This window comes from Hypomesus transpacificus, chromosome 20 (assembly GCF_021917145.1).
Source record: "Hypomesus transpacificus isolate Combined female chromosome 20, fHypTra1, whole genome shotgun sequence".
Classification (NCBI taxonomy): domain Eukaryota; kingdom Metazoa; phylum Chordata; class Actinopteri; order Osmeriformes; family Osmeridae; genus Hypomesus; species Hypomesus transpacificus.
The window spans coordinates 2,739,425-2,759,098 of NC_061079.1; the positions used below are offsets into that span (position 1 = coordinate 2,739,425).

Here is a 19,674-nt window from a genome sequence, read left to right on the forward strand (position 1 = left end):
TTTCCTGTCTGCTCCTGAAAATATTTCCAAACAGCAAATGTGTGGGTTATTTTAGCTGACCTCCAGTAAGCCCTAACCCTGTGTGTTTCCAGGCCAGTCTGGGAGGCAGGTTGAGGATGATCATCACTGGGGCCGCCCCTGCCTCTCCAACTGTGCTGGGATTCCTCCGAGCTGCGCTGGGCTGTCAGGTGAGCAAAATACACATAGAATACGTACACACATACAGATGCATACACATGCATAGCATAGATCATGAGAAAGTATTACACACTTATAGTGTGTGACATCTTGTATACCTTGTGTATCTGTGTGTATATTTATGTGTGTGTGTGTATGTGTAGGTATACGAGGCGTACGGACAGACAGAATGCACAGCTGGGTGCACGTTCACCACACCCGGAGACTGGACCTCAGGTAACTGGCTGTACATGTATGTGGCTGGTCATGTATGTTGAGACACTAGAAGTACAAGCAAAAATACGTAGCACACCCTCTATGGCTTTGAACCCGTAACCGATGGTGACTGGACTTTTTTCCAGATCAGTCTCCACCTGAGCTTACACTGTAGTTATTATAGGCTAATAGGGCTGGTATGTCGTGTCAAACACAAACTGGTTTATGATGTGTGTGGTAAGGACTGATATGACTGTTAAACATTATCTTCACACGGGATGACTGGAGAAGGCCTCAGACTCGTAGGCCATACCGGTCTTGCCACTTTATATTGTATCATAGAACTACAGTTGTAGATCAGCAGTGTTATTGAGGTATAGTTTTATAGATCAATAGTGTTATTGAGGTATAGTTTTATAGATCAGTAGTGTTATTGCGCTATGGTTTTACAGTAAATAGTTACAGTATAGAATGGTTTAATTATACAGTTATGCAAGCTGATAGCACTTGCCAGGAACTATGGGGTTATTGTATGTACAGCTATGATTGTAGGTCACCTTTGTAGCTCTGGTGCATTAGTGAATGTTTTGACCCATATACCAGTCTCACATCAGCAACTACACCCTCCTCCCCCTTCTCTACTCTGTCTGCCAGATAATAGCATGACTTGTTGCTTCCTCAGCTCACAGACTTTGCTCCTCACCACCATAAACGGACGTCCATACATATTTAGATAGTAAATTGGGGACCTCAGATGTCATAGTTCCCGTGGTTCCTATAAGGTTCTGCATTTTTCTGTTATAACCTGGAGATACACCCCCCCCCCCCCCACACACACACACACAAAGGCTCACACCCACACTTAGGCAGACATAAACACACATACACACACACACACACACACACATACACACACACACACACACACATCTCAGTGAATAAATAGATTCATTTAACTGGATGTGTATTTACTGTAGACTGATGGATTATAAGAAATCAGCTGTTTGGGTTACAGTAATGTCATAGAAATATAGCAGTGCGATAGTACCCTCTGCTGTTAAATAGCAGTATTTAATCAAAGAACAGAGTTGCTTCTGCTGATTTAACTGTGTGTTTGTTGTTGTGATGTTGACCTGCAGGTCACGTGGGTGCTCCATTGCCATGCAACCTGATCAAGCTGGTGGATGTAGCAGATAAGAACTACTTTGCTGTGAAGGGGGAAGGAGAGGTGAAGGAATACATATACAGTCCCTCCCAAGATTTTCTCCCTACTATATCCACTCCTTCCCTAACAGACTTACCAACTATCTCCAAGCGTCTCACACATACTGAGACAATCTCCCTCCATCTCCCTCCAGGTGTGTGTGAAGGGACCTAATGTGTTTAAGGGCTACCTCAAAGACCCAGAGAAGACAGCAGAGACCCTGGACTCTGAAGGCTGGCTCCACACTGGGGACATTGGGAAGTGGCTACCTGTATGTACCAGCCTTCACCTCTCATCTCTTCATCTCCACTTCCCTCCCATCCTATTTGCTCTCCTTTCCTCTGCTCTCTCCACTCTCCTCAATTCTCTCTTCTCCAATCTATTTTCCTCTCCATACCTCCCTATATAAAATGATTTTCTTAATGGTATTCTGAGATTGTTTGATAAGCCTAAACCCCTCCTATTCAGAATGGCACGCTGAAAATAATCGACAGGAAGAAACACATCTTCAAGCTAGCTCAGGGAGAGTACATCTCCCCAGAGAAGATCGAGAACATCTATATCAGGAGTGAGCCCGTGTCCCAGCTTTATGTCCATGGAGACAGTCTACAGGTGTGACTCAAAACTGCACACCCAGTTCCATTGGCGCACATTAAAGGGGCACTTTGACTAATAAAATTACATGCTTAATATATTTTATTTTCACCATAAATCTACCATGCATTTGGTATTGTTGTTTGCTGGGTGGGAAAGTGATAGCAATACTGTAGCTAGTTCCCTAACCCAAAAGGAGAAGGATGATGATCCCTGATGGTATCCCCCTCCCCCCATAGTCCTGTTTGGTTGGCATTGTGGTTCCTGACCCGGAGGTCATGCCAGGCTGGGCAAAGAAGAAGGGCATGGATGGCAGCTACAGGGATCTCTGTAAAAATACAGTAGGTGTCTAGTGCAGTGTTGTGGTACTCGTACACTCAAAAAAGCTAATGCATTGAAATTGTGTCTTAAGTGCTGTTGAGTCACAGTGTGTGTCTGTGTTTCTCTGTGTGTGTGTGTGTATAGGAACTGAAGAAGGCCATCATGGAAGACTTGCAAAGACTTGGCAAGGCCAGTGGACTCCACTCCTTTGAACAGGTGGCTTATAGGAATTGTAGGATAAAAAGTATTCAAGACAAAATCAGTGAGAAGACTTTTTCAGCATCACTAAATGACTTGAATTAAAAAATGACTAAAGCTAAGTATAATTAACTTGTTTAAGTAAAGGTTACATTAAGGCCTGGCCTAAGGCTTGCTGTGTAAAGTGTCAAATTTGTTATTTCTGTGTACTTGCCCAGGTGAAAGACATCTACGTTCACAGTGAGATGTTCTCCATACAGAATGGCTTGCTGACCCCAACGCTGAAGGCCAAGCGGCCAGAGCTGAAAGAGTTCTTCAAGGAGAAGATTGAAGTTCTTTACAACAACATCTCCATGTGAATGACTTCTACAAATCCAATCAAATGCCCAGTTCCCAGTCTACAGGTCAACAATCATCACTTGTCCCTTCCTCACTCCTCCCATAACCGCACATCACCACACCCACACACTTGACAATCCTACCAATTGAACAGGCTCTAACAACCAACCAATCAGCCATCCACCCGAGACTCCAACCAAATGAATTGAGTCAACCTGCTGTTAACATGTGACAGCAGCTCAACCACAGAAACAAAAGTGCAGTATTGGTGTGAAGTTTACTGACATTGTACCACCAGTTGTATCCCCGGTCTTCTCTCTCACAAGACACACATTGTACGCACCTGACGTGTCTTTCTCTAGATATGAATACATCGACACTGCAGCAACAGTCTGCATGCTCCCTTTTGTTCTGTGTGTGGTCTACTGTCGCCTTGATCACAATACCTTCACTGACACGATTCCTGAGGATTCTCCAAGTTGCACCCCAAGAGTTTGCCAGTTCAACACAGAAAATAGAATAAAAATAGAGAGATAAAAGAAGCAAACATGGACTCAGGGCACTGCATGCTGTTCGCCCTTCTCTGACAAGGCTGTTGCTGTCATGACCTTGAGATGTGTCCAGCCAGTCTGTCAGCCAGCCCAGTCAGTATACAAGATATATTGCAAGGCTTACCTCTCGCGTAGCCTGCAATGAACTCCACATTCTGACAGAGGAGGAAACAAACAACTAACGGACTTGGAAATAAGTTAGAAGAAAAAAAAACGTGGGTTTACGTAGAGAAATTGTCTAGGCTTTTTGAGTTAAGTACAGTCCCCAAGTATAACAATCTTGATGTACATATGAGGACAGCTAAGTATAAGCATATTTAAGCAATGGTTTGAATGACATTTCTTGACATTTTGCGTGTAGTGAGATGAATTGTACTCTTTATTTATTTATTTAATCTGCTGTAAAATGTTACCAGCACCATATTGTTGTATTGTATGAGTGCAGCAATAGGGATAGTGAAGGGGAGGGAAGGGGGATGGGGAAAGATAAATAAAAACACTATGGAATGGATTTAATCTTTTCTTTGTTCTCGTGTCAGGGCTCTGAAGTGTCATGCATTGAGCGTGACAGTCACTCATTTCGGTCTTTTGTCACGCACTCCGGCCACACATTGTATTTTTCTCGCGGAAAAAGTATTCATGATATATTTAAGATGCCGCTGCGCCCAACCAAAATGTATCTGGCCGTGCCACTCTCACTATGGAACTGACAGGAATCAAGTGCCCCCTGGAGTTCTTAGTCGAGCCTGCCACTTATCAGCAAATCAAAAAAAAAAAAGGGGCTACACAATAGCCGATCAGAAAATAGTACTATCAGAGCTCTCTGTTACTATTGTATCTGGGTTAGATTTAACACAACAACCAATGAAAAAAAAGCTAATCCTGGAATTGTTCACGTGCTTCTGCTACAACAGGTGTGTTCGACTTCATGCAGCGCCGGCGTCGCCTGCAGCCGCCTGCAGACCCAACCCAGTATCACATAATTTCGTGAACCAGTCACGAAAAAGAATCTAATATTTCGTGACAGGTTCACGAAATTGGCACTTTTTTCGTGACTATGTCACGTTTTTTCAACCAGTGCATTTCAATGGAGAGAATATTTCGTGACCTCGGCACGTTTTAATTAACCAATTCATTTCAATGGAGCAACACAATGGGGAAGTGTTTTCGTGTTCATTTAAGGTTTCGTTCTAATTTTTAAGCGATAAAAAACTGGTTCATAAAATAACTTGCCGTGTTCTTTTTTTTTAAGGGGTAGGTGAAATAGGCAACGTAGCCTATAGTTAAATATTATGAACTCCACGCCACTACATCTCGGAGATTTGCCTAATCCTGACGGTTTTCCACTCCCTCACACCTTACTTGAATCAGGAATCAGAATCAGAAAGGAGAAAGGGTTTTAATCGCCATGAAAGTTGCACAGACAAGGAATTCGCTTAGGCACGAAGGTGCATACATTCAACATAGGAATCTTAAAAATGTATAGGCTATATGAGATCTAACTATAGTAGGCCTAAAGGTACATAGACTAGCAATGCTTTGAAAATAAAATATGCACAAACATATAAAGTTGCCCTAATTTACAGTAGGCCTATAAAAATACAAGTAGGCCTATTACAAAAAAAATACCAAAAAAATATTAGGCTCCATTTATTATAATAACATGCTAGCCTTACCTATTAAAGCCTACTACTTAACTGATCGGTGCTTTTACGTATCCTTTACCACCCGTATTTAACCGATCTTCCCATTTATAACCAAGAAAGGACTTAACAATAACCGAGAAAAGATAGAAGATGTCAACTATGTCATTCATAATGGAACGAGGCCTGGACAAGGAGAGCACGCGACCTGGCACGTGACCTGGCTGGTTTCCCTGGCTACAATCTACCGCGCAATTTTTACCTTCAGTGCGACTTCATCCCCTTCCTGGTAAGTAGCATATAAATGAACCTATTCGATTTCTCATGTGAAGTTTACGTTTGATGAAGTTGCTAGCCATAATTCCTCTGTTTATCAACAAAACATAGAAGCCCAACTGTATTGCAATTTTTGTAAATGTAAAAAAAAAAAAAAGAACGGCAGTATAAACATTTAAGAACAGGAGGCATATTAGCTAGCTATAGCTAGCATTGTACAGTGCATGCGTTGGCCAGCCTGCCAGATTTGAGCGGGCTTAGCTAGTAAATGTAGCCTATCTAGTGTCTAGTGTAGCCTATCTAGTGATTTCCTGCTTGCAGGACTCGAAATTTAGCAAGATGAGCACCAGTAGTAGTCTGTAATATCAGGCAGAATAGTTGACATAATTTCAGATGGGCTGGTTAGACTAAGAAAATCAATGTCTTCTATAACTACTTTTATATGCTCTTGTTCACTTCTTTTTTTAACCTTCTGTTGCAGCTCCATTAAACCCATTTGCCCTTCTCCAAAACCCACCACCTGTTTGATACCAAACCAACCCAAAGGCTCTTTTAAGAACCACATCTTTCTTTCCTGCTCTATTGCTCTCTCTATCTCTCTCTTTCTGTGTCTGTCTGTCCAATGATGGCGTCCCAACGTCCATCAGATAATTTCAACCAAGGGGGCAGACTCACTGCTCTCTCCATCAAGCAAAAACATTTTTTAAGTGAAGTGAGGGTTAGTGCTTTTACAATAATTCTACATTTAAGTTGCTATGAAGTACCATTATACAGTAGCATTTCAATGATCACAGTCAAACTATATTTTTCACAGAAACGGAGTGATGGAGCATCCGGAGAGGCTTCTCCACCGATTAAAAGGGGATGTGTAGTTGGTCCACGAGGCAAGCCTAGGGGAAGATGTGGTGGGCGAAGGCAGGGCTCAACCACTGGTTGGTGTTCTTTATTCATACAAATGTTTCATGAGCAAGTCTGAATTTACCTCTATTTATCACACTTAAGAAATATAATAGTCTGACACTGTGGCGTAACCTTTTGAGAATCACTGAACCTAAATTCGCTCTAAATACAATACAAAAATCTGACATCTAAAATCTGTTTTATTTATTTTCTCATGTCTTGTTTCACAGGAACTCCTTCCAGTGCAGAGGAATCCTCTCCGGAGCTCCAAACTCAAGAAGAATTTGGTAATATTGTCTCTACAGATTCTAATCTTAATTTGTCCAACATGGCTAATTCAAACCATTTCTTCTATAGACCGAAACATGGAGAAACTTTCGGAAATTCTGAAGTCTTGCCCAGTTGCAATGCCAACGGAGTCCCCACAAACCTTTTCATCTTGGCCCTCACGTCACCTGACAGCACAAGAGCATTGGGAAGAAGCTCGGCCATTTCACCTGAAATGTCTTCTGGACTCAGAGGATGTTGGCCAGGAACTGTGCTACATCTGCCAGAAGACTGCTGTCATACGGTTGGACCACTTGTTTGCATTTTCTAGCTATGTGTTTGGGAGTAAAAAGTATTTTGCACCTCCATTTTAGTCTGACAACTGAAACACTAAAATAGCTAGCTAATAAACCTTGTTTTCCTTTCTTAGGTGCAGAGATTGTCTTCCTGAGGAGTGGCTGTGTGAGGCATGTGATGTCCACATTCATAAAAGATGGCCACTCCACAACAGAGACAGTGTGGTAGATGGATTCTTCAGAGCCATTCCTCCATCCACCTATCTAGCTATTGGTGAAGCTGGGCACTACACCACCCAAGAGCAAGGTACGCTTCTTTTACCCTGTTATAATACTAAGATTTTGAATTGGTTATTTTTGATTATCAGTTGAAGAGCAAATGTCCTTAACTTGTCCTGGTACAGTATGTTTCTGTGTTCCGTCTGCATGAGTAGTTGAATATACATGTTTATAACATATTTTTTTCCAGCTTGCATTTTACCCACAGTGCGTGCTCCTAAATTGTGTTCCTGTGAGGTCGCCAACGTCACTGTGTTGGCTGGAAGAGCAGTAATCCTCATTACCATGAATGGTAAAGCAAGAAATTCCCCTCATTTAACATTCTTTAGTTAGTGTATGTACACAAAGTATAGAATGTTTACATTATTTACTAATTTTTCACCAGGACGTTATGACTTGCACAAACCTGTGTATTTGTGCAATATCTGTATGCAAAAGTGGACCCCAGAAGTCAGGGACCTGATCAAAAGTGGTTATTGGCCAGCTACAACACTTTCACAGACCCTATACTCTGTTGACCTCCTAAGCTCATTCCAGGAGCTGAAGGGGATCTCTCCAGGCTTGTCCAGGCAGGCCTTCACAAAATTGCTTGAACATCGCACACAGCGTGCTGGAAGAGTAAGTGTAAAAGAAAAAAGCATATCAGCCATTTTATGTTTGGTTTTTGTATTTTCTTGTTGTGAATTGCTGTAATTTTATGTATTTATTATATTTCAGTCTGGTCAAATCAACGGGGATGCACTGCAGCGGAGCTTTCTGGAGTTTATGTACTGTTCCTTTCAGAAAGAGCAGCTCTGCTGTGTGACCCCATTCACCTGTCCAGCCTGCACACCACAAACAGTTGCCGTGTCAGTGGATGGTAACCGTAAGCTTTACCGCTTTCAGCGATCAGGAAGGTGAGTTTGGTATCTAATTAAAATACATTTCAATTACAACTCAAATGGTTTACGCAATTTACATTATTGTTTTTTCTCTAGCTCTGATGAAGCTGCATTTTTTGATGGGCTGTTCCTTGCAAAGGACAGAGAGGTGGCATGTTTTGTTGACCTCATCCACAGTGCTGTAAAAAGTGTACGTTTTTACCACACACAAGTGTTAAGCTAATACAAAGTTTTAGATTTCATTGTTATTGAATTTATTTATTGATGAATTGTCTTCACAGACTCAAGGGAGGGGCACATGTGGTACCTCACAGTGGACAGCCGCAAGGGAGACTTCCAGGAGGGCCAACAAGCTGGATGAGGAAGGTGTTGAGGTGGCTGTGTGTCGCCACGGATATTTGCTGAAAGGCCTCAGCATGTACAGGGGGGAGATATTTGCATACCCACTGTATCTACAGAAAGAGCTACATGCCACCGAAAATATCAGGTTCTTTGCAATGGACGTTGCTTGCAAATACTGGCCCTACCTAGAAAAGGTGGCTGGTGTTGTGTCATCTCTCCAGGGGCTCCTTGATATGAAGCCCTTCCTCAGCATCATGCATGCGAGAGCCCATGCCACAAAGTGTGAGGTATGTATCTGTTAACATTTTGCTACATTACATTATAAAGGAATTAGATTTAGCACATTCAACCAAAATGTAAATGTTCATAGTATTTAGTTCCCCAACATTGTCATTGTTACCCCTATCAGATCAAATGGAGTGGAAGGAACCAGAGCGGAGCAGGCACAACCGCCGGTGAAGAAGTTGAGCAAGTCAACAGTTTCCTCTCCCGTTGTGCCCTGACAACCAAGTACATGTCCAAATCAGGTTGGCTACTTTAACGACTAATTGGGTATCTGTTCTCTTCTTAGATTGCTCTTACATTTGCCAGATAACCACATCCTTTTCCTTACAACAGCACGTGTGGACATGCTGACGGTCCATGCTATGGTGTGGAACAGGTACAAGGGTGAAACTCTTCACCAGGCCCTCTCCACAAGATATGTGAAGGTATTCATGTTAGCTGTCTTATTGTATTTTGTGTATGTGTCCACTTCTGTAGGGAAATCTATATGGTGGTCCCACAGTTGAATATTAATATTCAATTATTATTATTATTATAAAACAGACTTGTCAAAGGGCTGTGGTTGAGGCAGCAAAACTGTCCGAGCTCAAGGTGGAGCTACATTGCTCCGACCAGTTGGCACTGGAGTGGGTTGCTGATGTTCAGGATTGGGCAGTAAGCGGTAAGGATGGCACCCCTCCCGTGAGCCCTTTTTTAGGGATAATCTGTGTTCTAGGCAGCAGCAAGTGTCCATTGCAACAAAAAAGAGGATGCATGATCAACATATGCTGACCACACGCCTGCAAGAGGAGAGGACGATCCTGGTCTGTGAGATGGCCCAACACTGCACCTGGCTGAAAAACCTGTCCTCTGTCCTCAGTACAAAGATTGCAGAGGAGGGTAATACTGAGCAATTTAAGTTTAGGAAAAAAATCTGCAAATTTGACATACATATAGACACTTAAATGAGGTTCTGCATATTGTCTTGTTACATTTTAAATTGTTAGGGGAGGAAAATAATGGACTACGTTGTCTACTGCAACTAAGACTGTCAGAAGTGGAGGGAAGATTGCAGCTGGTTCGCCAGTACTACAAGGCAGCTGTAGGTCAACAGGCCTTTCTACTTGGCGATGTGGGAGAGGAAGAGGAATGTGACAGGGTGGGCAGCGATGAAGAGAGTGAGGAGGAAGAGGCTAAAGAAGGTATTATTTAATGCAGAATTTCTCAATCCTGGTACTGCATGATTTAGCTTCAGAAAAATAACTTTATAAACCACAATCACTCAAACGCTCTCTCTTTCTCCATCTATCTCTGTCCTATTCTCTATTCTCTTCAGATGTAAGCTGCTAAAAGATGAGGGGCGGTGGTAGCAGACAATGTGGATGGACTGTCCCCTAGAAGAACTATCTCTGTTCAAATAAACTTACAGTTAAAATTACAGACTGGTAATTTCTTTGTCAGTGGGCAAACGTACACAATTAGCAGTGTCCAATATTAATTATTAAATATTATTGGATCCAATAATATTTCAGCCATATAAAGGAGTCTTTTTGAAATTATATGAGTTGTTGACTGGGATGGGGGGGGGGGCATTAGTATGAATTTAAGACAGTAACATTTATCATTTTAGTGAGTCAACATTTGTAATTTGAATAGACTACATTTACAATACATGTAGTCATTTAGCGGACGCTCTTATCCAGAGCGGCATACACCAAGTAGCCTACAGGGACATCCCCCCGAGGCAAGTAGGCATGATATCGATCGTTGCTGTTCTTAGTGACTAAGTGGAGTTCTGAACTTCACGTAGATCTGAAGGAGGTTTTTCTATTCCTTTTGGCATCTGATAGTCGACACGAGGGGTAAATTGCGACGGTGGGCAGGAGGAGTCAAAAGGAGGACAATAGGTCGAAAAGGAGGACACAAAACAGCGGTCCAGACAAAGCTTTGAAACCCGGGGCTTCATGTATAAACGTTGCATACGCACAAAAAGCTTGCGTACGCTGGTTTTCACGCACACTTTGTAATAAAGATTTACTTGACGTGAGAATGTGCGGGCCGTCACAGAAACTTTTGAGCAGACGTGAGAATGTACGGACCGTCCGCAAAGACTTGTATAGCTCTGTAACATGGCGAATTCTAAGTGAAAAGTGCCGAAACTCACCAAACATTACAAAATAGAGTTACCTTTACTTTCCTTCCACGCTCCCACAATGCCCTACACCAGCGTCAACGCCCGGTTTCATTGAAAATGGATTGGAAGCCGACGCTCCGCGCCGCTCCGCTCCGCTGTAGTGGACACGCACCGTAATACCTCGATGCGTCCCGTCCCATCTAATTTAGAATACTACTCCATTGCCAACAATGGAATGTAATGCTGTTGATTACCTCTTCAACACCTCCATTATATTATAGTCTATTATGAACATGTCCTATATGTTTAATGTATGCACCTCCCTGCCAAAGTAAATTCCTTGTTTGTGCAAACATTCATGGCGAATAAAATCCCTTCTGATTCTGTAGGCTACCACCAAGGACAACAAACCCCTAACTATAATTTGACAGTGCGGTCTGTTTAGACCATGTCTTATGCAGAGCTAATTATCATCTTTTAAGTTTGGAGATAAACAAATGCACAAGTGGGTCTGTACCCTGATATTGTTTGTGCTAAACGAGGACTATGTGCCACCAAAATATAATTAGACTTTGACCACTGATGTAGTCTATTTAGATTATGAATGGTACTTGAATCTATAGCCTACTTGGAAAGAAGCCTCACTGCAATGGCAGATTTGGATTTTAAAAAGATGTTGTCGTACAATGAAATCAAACCCATTTTTGGAAAGGTCTTAGCTTGTAAGTTCATTTATGTAAGTTTGACACATTCCTGTCAACCCTTATCTGATATATTGACCTTTGAACCCATGTCAGGGTCACCTTTAAAGCCCTATAACCCTAATTGGGGTAATTAGGGTTAAGGTTCCTTTCATGGCACATAGTCCTGGCTTGGTACAGTTAATAACTGGGGTTAGATAAACAGTGTCTTTCAATTTCATAATTCTAGCCCCTACAGGGGATCAACAGCGCCACCTACAAAAGGTAATTTCCTGAAATTCAATTCAATTCGTATTTTTTTAGCTGAGGCTAGGATCAGCCTGCGATTTTGTATTTAGACCAATATTGACCCCCTTTATATCATACTGGAACCATGTTCGAAGATTATGATGTAAAATAATGTTAAGTAAATATAAATACAGTCAAATGTTGACTTTTCGAGTACTGATACATTTTGTCTTTCATAAAAGACCAATGAATGTATATTTGTCATATTGAGTGATTTAAATGTAACTGAGGACAAAGATCTTCTCCAAAAATGAGTTTTTAAATAGAAAGGAAAATAAAACTACATTTCCCAGGACCCCGCCAATGTGTTTTACTGCTATATGCGCCATATTTGTAGTCCATGTAAATTAACTATGGTAATCATTTTACTTAAGTGGAGTGCAATGTTGGGATAGCTACTCAGAAAAAGTAACAAGTTACTTCTGAAAATTCTAACGACTTTACTTTACTAGTTTCTGCATTTGAAAAGTAACTTCGCTACTAGTTAGGCCTACTTTACTTTACATTTTTTAAGCAAATGTCCAAATTTACCGCAAAGATACATGAACAAACATCATGGCCCATTCATGACTTTATTTTTTTGTGTAGGCTTGGCCTACTCATATCATGGTGTACTGTATGGCAAGATTAGTTCGTAGCTATATTTAACCAGTTTGGTTTGTCATCATGTGTAATTTCGCATAATTAAACACATATTATTAGAAACTATCCGATTACTTCGTTTTGTTTGGAATCTCGTTTGTTTAAAGAACGACAGTTAGCTATCATTAGCTTTCAGCTAACTCAAGGTTCCCCATTTGTGTGCAACTTCCCATTCATTAGGTGCGTTCGACTTGGACTGGCATCATGCAGCGCCGCAGACTTGAAGCAGCCAATGGCATTCTCAGATTCAAGACAGCCGGCTGCAGCCACCTGCGGCGCTGCATGAAGTCACGCAGTCCATGTCGAACGCACCTGTTTGTATCGACGCTTATCATTTTACGTCATCATCAGAGCCGAGTGCACCAGCTAGGCGTACGCCTGGACGTACGCTACGTCCGACGTAGAACTGAAAGTTAAGACAAAATTTAAAGTTACGACTTGTGCACCAGTTAGATTTAAGCCCTTTATGTGCTGCACCTGGGTGTACATTTTACGCCTAGTGGGGAGCAGGCGTAAGTTGGAAAATCGGACCAAAATCCATGGTAGCCTAATTAGGGCTAACAGTTTGATCGCACATGCAGCGCGTCTTGTTAATAGGCAACATGGAAAGGGCGTTAAGGCGAGAAGAGTCGTCCGTGGTAGCAGAAATCCACTTATTGTTGATCGATTTCCAAGCTGAGTGTTTCTGTTTGTTTGTGTTGATATTATTATACATTTCACCGTGAACACGCTTCTGTTCTCAGTATACAAACTTTATATGTTTTCTAATTTCTCTATCAGTAAAATGTATTTTCCTTTTCTTTAGTTTTTCTTTATCCATGGCTTGTTTAGAAGGGAGATAGGCTAGCTATAAAGTGCGCTTCGGATAGGCTCAGAGAATGTCTAATAAGCCCGTAGACTGGCTCTGATAGGCTCTTAAATGTGTTGCTTGGCAACGATCGACGCTTTCGCATTTTCACAAGGACGCGCATCTTAAGACCAGACGTAGCTACAACCTTGGTCTTTCAAGCTTGGTGCACTTGGTATAAATTCAAATCACAAAGTCGGACGTAGCTAAGACCGAAGTAAGAGTTAAGACCAACTTTTTTACGCCCAGCTGGGGCACTCGGCTCCTGTTCCTGATAAGACTTTGTTGGCACCAATAAACCTACTGAAAAAAAACAACCCTGCACAAATCCTATTCAACATATTGTAGCTAAGATGAATACAAGGAGAAAGAATGGATTTTTATTTATTTATGTTGATGTGACAGGTTGTATGGTCGCCTTTGGTTGCCAGGACTTGGGCCACTCCTCTCCACTGAAAATAAAGTAAAACATGTAAATATGCTGAAGTCATTTTTCACGTGACCTGTGTAGGCTAAGAAGAAGAAACAGAAAAAAAGATATTTGTTCACAAGTTTTTTTTGTGTGAAATTTGTTGTACTTTACTTACAGTTCAGTGCAGTGTAATTGTTTGCCGAGATAATTAAATGCTCATGTGATAATAAATGACAATTTTAAATCATACAAACTGTGTCACAAAATGATGCAGTAGTTTCTTAAAAAATTGTATCTGCCACACTAATGTGTAATCTATGCTGTTTAGATGCACTAAGACAGTGGTTTTTAACCCTGTCCTCAGGGTTGAGATTCAAAGAACCGAGTCAGTAAAATGATCCAAACTTCTCATTACTTAAAGACTTAGATCAAGCATCACGTATGATACAAAGAATGATCTAAAATGAGTACATACCACACTGGGCAAGGCTGCCAGTCCACAAAAATCTCCGATATGCCCTATGAGGAGGAAAAAATACTTTATTTAATTTGAAGAATATTCGTGTGAGTTTCATGTTTGTACTGTGTATGACTGTCATAAAGTTCATACATTCTATCTAGGAATCTAAAACTTGCTATTCATGACTGAATGTGAAACAGCCATGTGTGCTTTTCAGAGTCTAGAATTGGATGTTAATTTTGTATACAGCTTTCCTAATCCTCATATCCTTGTCTTTCTTTTGCCTATACAACCTTTCTGACTCTCTCCTTGATCACACTCCTGATGGGGAAAACCTTCAGGCTTGTGTGATACAAGCACTCTGAAAATATAAAAGACATATGTTCAAATATTTTGAAAAGTAGAAACGTTGTTGGTAATAATCATCACTGAAAATGAATGCTTACTTTAGAATTGAGTGTGTGAGTGTCTACTCAGAAACTATGAAGCAAATGTAGAGATACAGGTATGCTTTGTCACTGCCCACTATATGATTATACAGTATGTAATGTACAGTCAATCTACCTTTCTTTTGTTTCTTTTGTTGAGTCCGGCTGTCTGGCTTTCTTTGCCTCTTTTTTTCAACGTCTCGACCCTGGGAGCGGGGGTCAGGCTAGTCGACGTCTCGACCCTGGGAGAGGGGGTCAGGCTAGTCGACGTCTCGACCCTGGGAGCGGCGGTCAGGCTAGTCGACGTCTCCTGGGGGTTGACAGGGACCAGTGTCAGGGTGAAAACTGGTCCCTGTTCAGGATTTGCACAGAGGTCTGAGGTCAGAGGACTCTGTGTGTCCTGTGAATCCTCAGTCCACCCTGTATAAAAAGAACAAGCATTAGTTTTAGTCACTGAAAACATTACCCAGTAATTATGTTAAATAAGCTCTCTGCAGTTGTAATTGTTCACCTCTGCTTTTTTTGGTACTTATTTCAAGGTAAAATGTAACTAAACTTACTTACATACTCGAGCACACATGGGAGCTTTACACAAAACATTTAAATGGATCGGGAGATGCGTTCAAATTTACGTTCATTTCTTTTTATAGTCTAGATTTTTCTTTGTCATATCTGGCCTGCTGATACCAGGGGAACAATGCAACATCAACTGCTGTTGGTTCACTGATTATTAGATTAATTAAAATAGGTTTTACCTTCACACAAGACTGCATAAACCTCCTTTATATTGCTCATGCAGTCCTTTGAGCATTCATTCAGGATGGAACGCGGGGTTAAAGCTTCACATTTAAAAGGCTTCTTGTGGCCTTTGGCAAGCAGGAGAGTGGGTTTGTACCCTACAGCCTGGAGTTTCTCGAGCTGAAATGACAACAGTATGACACTGTGAGAACCATTTGAGGAAATTACAAAGCAGAGTCTCCCAGCAGTCTGTTTTTGATGATTTTGCTTCACTTTCATCAATCATAGATTGCGGGTGGGGCTTCAGTCATCTACAGTAGGTTAACATTCGCTGCACATAGAAATATCTCACCATTAAGCTACTTTTTAAGTAGGGATTTTTTTCGTTAGGTACATCCAGACTTAACTACAGATATCATGAAATACAGCAAATATTAATATCTCGAACCTTCTTAGAAAGCCAACTTACCAATAAAATGGCATCATTGTGCAAGGCTGCAACGTTGTGGTTGATCTTCACACCAGCCGCCCACACTTCTCTTCGGGAATCAAATTTTGAAAGCCTTTTTTGCAAAATCTTTTTTGTTGGTTGTGGCTGCTTACAGCCTCCACATATTTTTTGAGCACAAAACATTGAAGCTTTGCAAAAATGGCAGCTCTTTTTTATTGATCCTCCTGCCATTTAAAATGCTGAAAACTGACAGTCAGAGAGGAGAGAATGAGAATGAGAGAGAGATAGATAGAGCAATAGAATAAAGAAAGATGTGGTTCTTAAAAGAGCCTTTGGGTTGGTTTTGATAACAAACAGGTAGTAGGTTGTGGAGAAGGGCAAATGGTGTGAGAGAGAGATAGAGAGAGCAATAGAGCAGGAAAGAAAGATGTGGTTCTTAAAAGAGCCTTTGGGTTGGTTTGGTATCAAACAGGTGGTGGGTTTTGGAGAAGGGCAAATGGGTTTAATGGAGCTGCAACAGAAGGTTAAAAAAAGAAGTGAACAAGAGCATATAAAAGTAGTTATAGAAGACATTGATTTTCTTAGTCTAACCAGCCCATCTGAAATTATGTCAACTATTCTGCCTGATATTACAGACTACTACTGGTGCTCATCTTGCTAAATTTCGAGTCCTGCAAGCAGGAAATCACTAGATAGGCTACACTAGACACTAGATAGGCTACATTTACTAGCTAAGCCCGCTCAAATCTGGCAGGCTGGCCAACGCATGCACTGTACAATGCTAGCTATAGCTAGCTAATATGCCTCCTGTTCTTAAATGTTTATACTGCCGTTCTTTTTTTTTTTTTTACATTTACAAAAATTGCAATACAGTTGGGCTTCTATGTTTTGTTGATAAACAGAGGAATTATGGCTAGCAACTTCATCAAACGTAAACTTCACATGAGAAATCGAATAGGTTCATTTATATGCTACTTACCAGGAAGGGGATGAAGTCGCACTGAAGGTAAAAATTGCGCGGTAGATTGTAGCCAGGGAAACCAGCCAGGTCACGTGCCAGGTCGCGTGCTCTCCTTGTCCAGGCCTCGTTCCATTATGAATGACATAGTTGACATCTTCTATCTTTTCTCGGTTATTGTTAAGTCCTTTCTTGGTTATAAATGGGAAGATCGGTTAAATACGGGTGGTAAAGGATACGTAAAAGCACCGATCAGTTAAGTAGTAGGCTTTAATAGGTAAGGCTAGCATGTTATTATAATAAATGGAGCCTAATATTTTTTTGGTATTTTTTTTGTAATAGGCCTACTTGTATTTTTATAGGCCTACTGTAAATTAGGGCAACTTAATATGTTTGTGCATATTTTATTTTCAAAGCATTGCTAGTCTATGTACCTTTAGGCCTACTATAGTTAGATCTCATATAGCCTATACATTTTTAAGATTCCTATGTTGAATGTATGCACCTTCGTGCCTAAGCGAATTCCTTGTCTGTGCAACTTTCATGGCGATTAAAACCCTTTCTCCTTTCTGATTCTGCTTCCTGATTCAAGTAAGGTGTGAGGGAGTGGAAAACCGTCAGGATTAGGCAAATCTCCGAGATGTAGTGGCGTGGAGTTCATAATATTTAACTATAGGCTACGTTGCCTATTTCACCTACCCCTTAAAAAAAAAGAACACGGCAAGTTATTTTATGAACCAGTTTTTTATCGCTTAAAAATTAGAACGAAACCTTAAATGAACACGAAAACACTTCCCCATTGTGTTGCTCCATTGAAATGAATTGGTTAATTAAAACGTGCCGAGGTCACGAAATATTCTCTCCATTGAAATGCACTGGTTGAAAAAACGTGACATAGTCACGAAAAAAGTGCCAATTTCGTGAACCTGTCACGAAATATTAGATTCTTTTTCGTGACTGGTTCACGAAATTATGTGATACTGGGTTGGCAGACCGGCTGACTGGAAGCAGCCAATGGCATTCGAATCCCCCTAATATCTTCCGAAAGTTTCGTTCACCCACATAGGAAACCACTGGAGCTCGAGCATCACTTTGAGCACCGTCATGATCTCCTATTTTTAACGTAACAACAAATTCACAACTTGTTTGACACAAACAATAACTTAACTGCTGTCAGAAAATGTTTCCGAGATAATTAGCATCCGTTTTTCATGAATGTCTGTAACTTAACGAACAGTTTTACAGCCTGTTCACTGACAACACCTGCTCAGAACAAGTATGTAGTCTAGGCCTAGTCATAATTAGCCTGGCTCTGCCCTCCTACGTACTTCCGCTCAATTTGGATTTTGCTTCTGTACGAGGTCTGGGAGTTTGACTCTGAAGTCGGTTTTCAGAAACACATTTTTTGTAGATCCAATCAGCGAACAGTGGAGTGGCTGAGAACAATAACGTTAATGTCGTGCACTAGTTTGAGTAGTTCAGTAATGGCGGCGGAGAAAGATGCGAGCGAACCTATTCTGCGGTTGTGGCAATGCTGCCCAATATCCAGAAGTTAAAGCCGGAGCAAGAACATTCCTTGCTGAGTTTTGTTGGTGGCCATGATGTTGTGGCCCTCCTCCACACGGAGTTCAGGAAAAGTTTGATTTTCCAGCTACGGAAGCTAGCTCCGTTACAGTAGTGGGTAAGGAGTTGGCTAAGGCGAACGCTTGCGATTGATTATGGCAGATCAGAGTGGCTCTGTGCAGATCCAATAGTTTTAAACTTAAAAAGAGGACCCGCCTTCAAGGAAGTTAACGCTTGTCAATGGAGCGATCCCAGACCCTCTGTACAAATGAAATGTATTAGGGTCTGGTTAGGACCAGGCTAAGTCATAATGGCTCTTTACGCTAAGCGCTTCTTAAGAATTTTCTTTTTAGCGCTCTAGAACGCTCTTAGAACGTTCCTAAGAAGCTCTTAAAGAGCTTCGAATATGGGAAACCCGGCCATTTTCGTTATACGAACATATTGTCAAATTATAAACATTTCTCTCCATAATAATTGTGTATTATATAGTTGCTATAATAGGTCACTTTTAAAGTCGTGTCATATTTTATAATGATATCCTGGCCATGGATGCATTAATCATTGCATCTGTTCATCAAAGATGTCAGGTAAAAAGCAATTTATTAATTAATGTTGTCACGCCTGTCTTCAAAACTTGAGAGCCCTGATCGTGACCCTTTGTGTGAAGAAAAGAAATTCCGAAATTTCAAGTTTGTATTCTTGTAGCTATTTCAAGACTGGACGTGAACAGTAGCTATGCCTATTTACGCCGGCGTCCCTGCAGATTCCGGAAATAACAAAAATGACCTGCAGCGTAGTAGTAAAACTAGTTAACTGCAAGGTTCGTCAAAAAATAAGTCGATGTCTGTATCCAATGTGTCTGGCTCGTTAACTGGGGCAATCTAACGTTGAAGGCAAACCTTTTGAAGATCGAGGTTAGTAACGTACTGCTTTAAAATGTACACAGTAGGCTACTGGTAAGGGATGCTTTAGAGAGCTACAGTAGCTAGCTAGTTCAAGCTAGCCCAACTGTCTTGTCACAACATGGTCAACAAGCCCATTCACTTTTGTCTTGTTTTGACACCAAACACCACCTTTGTAAATTGACACGACGTGATTACATTAATTATTTGTAAATGAAGAGAATAATACTTTCAGTTTTACCAACAATTGACCAAATGGGACGCACAAATGTCCGGACCAAGGACCTGACCTCGAGACCGCAGGCCCAGGTTCAAGCTCGCTTTCACACCCAGCGAAGGCGAGGGCGGGATACCCCATTGAAGACGTCGGCAAAAAGAGGCAGTAAGAATCAGGAAGATGCT

General features: G+C 41.2%; 2 protein-coding genes and 1 long non-coding RNA gene across 7 annotated transcripts in view; 2 read left to right on the forward strand and 1 right to left on the reverse strand.

Moving 5' to 3' along the window:
- acsl6 (acyl-CoA synthetase long chain family member 6) overlaps window positions 1–4,083 on the forward strand; it is a 29,060-nt gene extending 24,977 nt beyond the window's left edge. For both annotated transcript variants that reach the window (XM_047043161.1, XM_047043162.1), the window contains 8 exons: window positions 93–188; window positions 342–414; window positions 1,533–1,621; window positions 1,752–1,868; window positions 2,066–2,209; window positions 2,431–2,532; window positions 2,657–2,728; window positions 2,929–4,083. In XM_047043161.1, coding sequence (XP_046899117.1) covers window positions 93–188; window positions 342–414; window positions 1,533–1,621; window positions 1,752–1,868; window positions 2,066–2,209; window positions 2,431–2,532; window positions 2,657–2,728; window positions 2,929–3,069 — 834 coding nt within the window. In that variant the 3' untranslated portion in view covers window positions 3,070–4,083. The remainder of the gene's footprint in view (window positions 1–92; window positions 189–341; window positions 415–1,532; window positions 1,622–1,751; window positions 1,869–2,065; window positions 2,210–2,430; window positions 2,533–2,656; window positions 2,729–2,928) is intronic.
- A 323-nt stretch (window positions 4,084–4,406) lies between these two features.
- On the forward strand, window positions 4,407–10,167 carry LOC124482714. Of its 4 annotated transcripts, none has more exons than XM_047043193.1 (15): window positions 4,407–6,237; window positions 6,334–6,451; window positions 6,650–6,706; window positions 6,777–6,990; window positions 7,117–7,289; window positions 7,452–7,553; window positions 7,647–7,879; window positions 7,979–8,157; window positions 8,239–8,332; window positions 8,424–8,771; window positions 8,894–9,011; window positions 9,103–9,194; window positions 9,313–9,648; window positions 9,756–9,950; window positions 10,085–10,167. In XM_047043193.1, exons 1-13 carry the CDS (start codon window positions 6,142–6,144, stop codon window positions 9,538–9,540), a joined length of 2,052 nt encoding a protein of 683 aa, XP_046899149.1. In that variant the 5' UTR covers window positions 4,407–6,141; the 3' UTR covers window positions 9,541–9,648; window positions 9,756–9,950; window positions 10,085–10,167. The 4 variants fall into 4 exon arrangements, with proteins under 4 accessions (XP_046899149.1, XP_046899148.1, XP_046899147.1 ...); XM_047043192.1 differs by having other exon boundaries at window positions 4,407–5,532; window positions 6,001–6,451; XM_047043191.1 differs by having other exon boundaries at window positions 4,407–6,451.
- A 3,593-nt stretch (window positions 10,168–13,760) lies between these two features.
- On the reverse strand, window positions 13,761–14,851 carry LOC124482767. Its single transcript, XR_006957768.1, has 3 exons — window positions 14,797–14,851; window positions 14,248–14,593; window positions 13,761–13,812 (listed from the first exon to the last, which is right to left on the reverse strand). It is a non-coding gene; the product is annotated as an uncharacterized LOC124482767 (long non-coding RNA).
- Window positions 14,852–19,674: the final 4,823 nt, after the last annotated feature.

Excerpts from the sequence above, each read along its gene's own strand:
- LOC124482714 (XM_047043191.1), top strand. The coding sequence starts at position 6,142 with ATGATGGCGTCCCAACGTCCATCAGATAATTTCAACCAAGGGGGCAGA. Across the intron at positions 6,452-6,649 it reads AAGGCAGGGCTCAACCACTG|GAACTCCTTCCAGTGCAGAG; the intron begins GTTGGTGTTCTT and ends CTTGTTTCACAG. Across the intron at positions 6,707-6,776 it reads CCAAACTCAAGAAGAATTTG|ACCGAAACATGGAGAAACTT; the intron begins GTAATATTGTCT and ends TTTCTTCTATAG.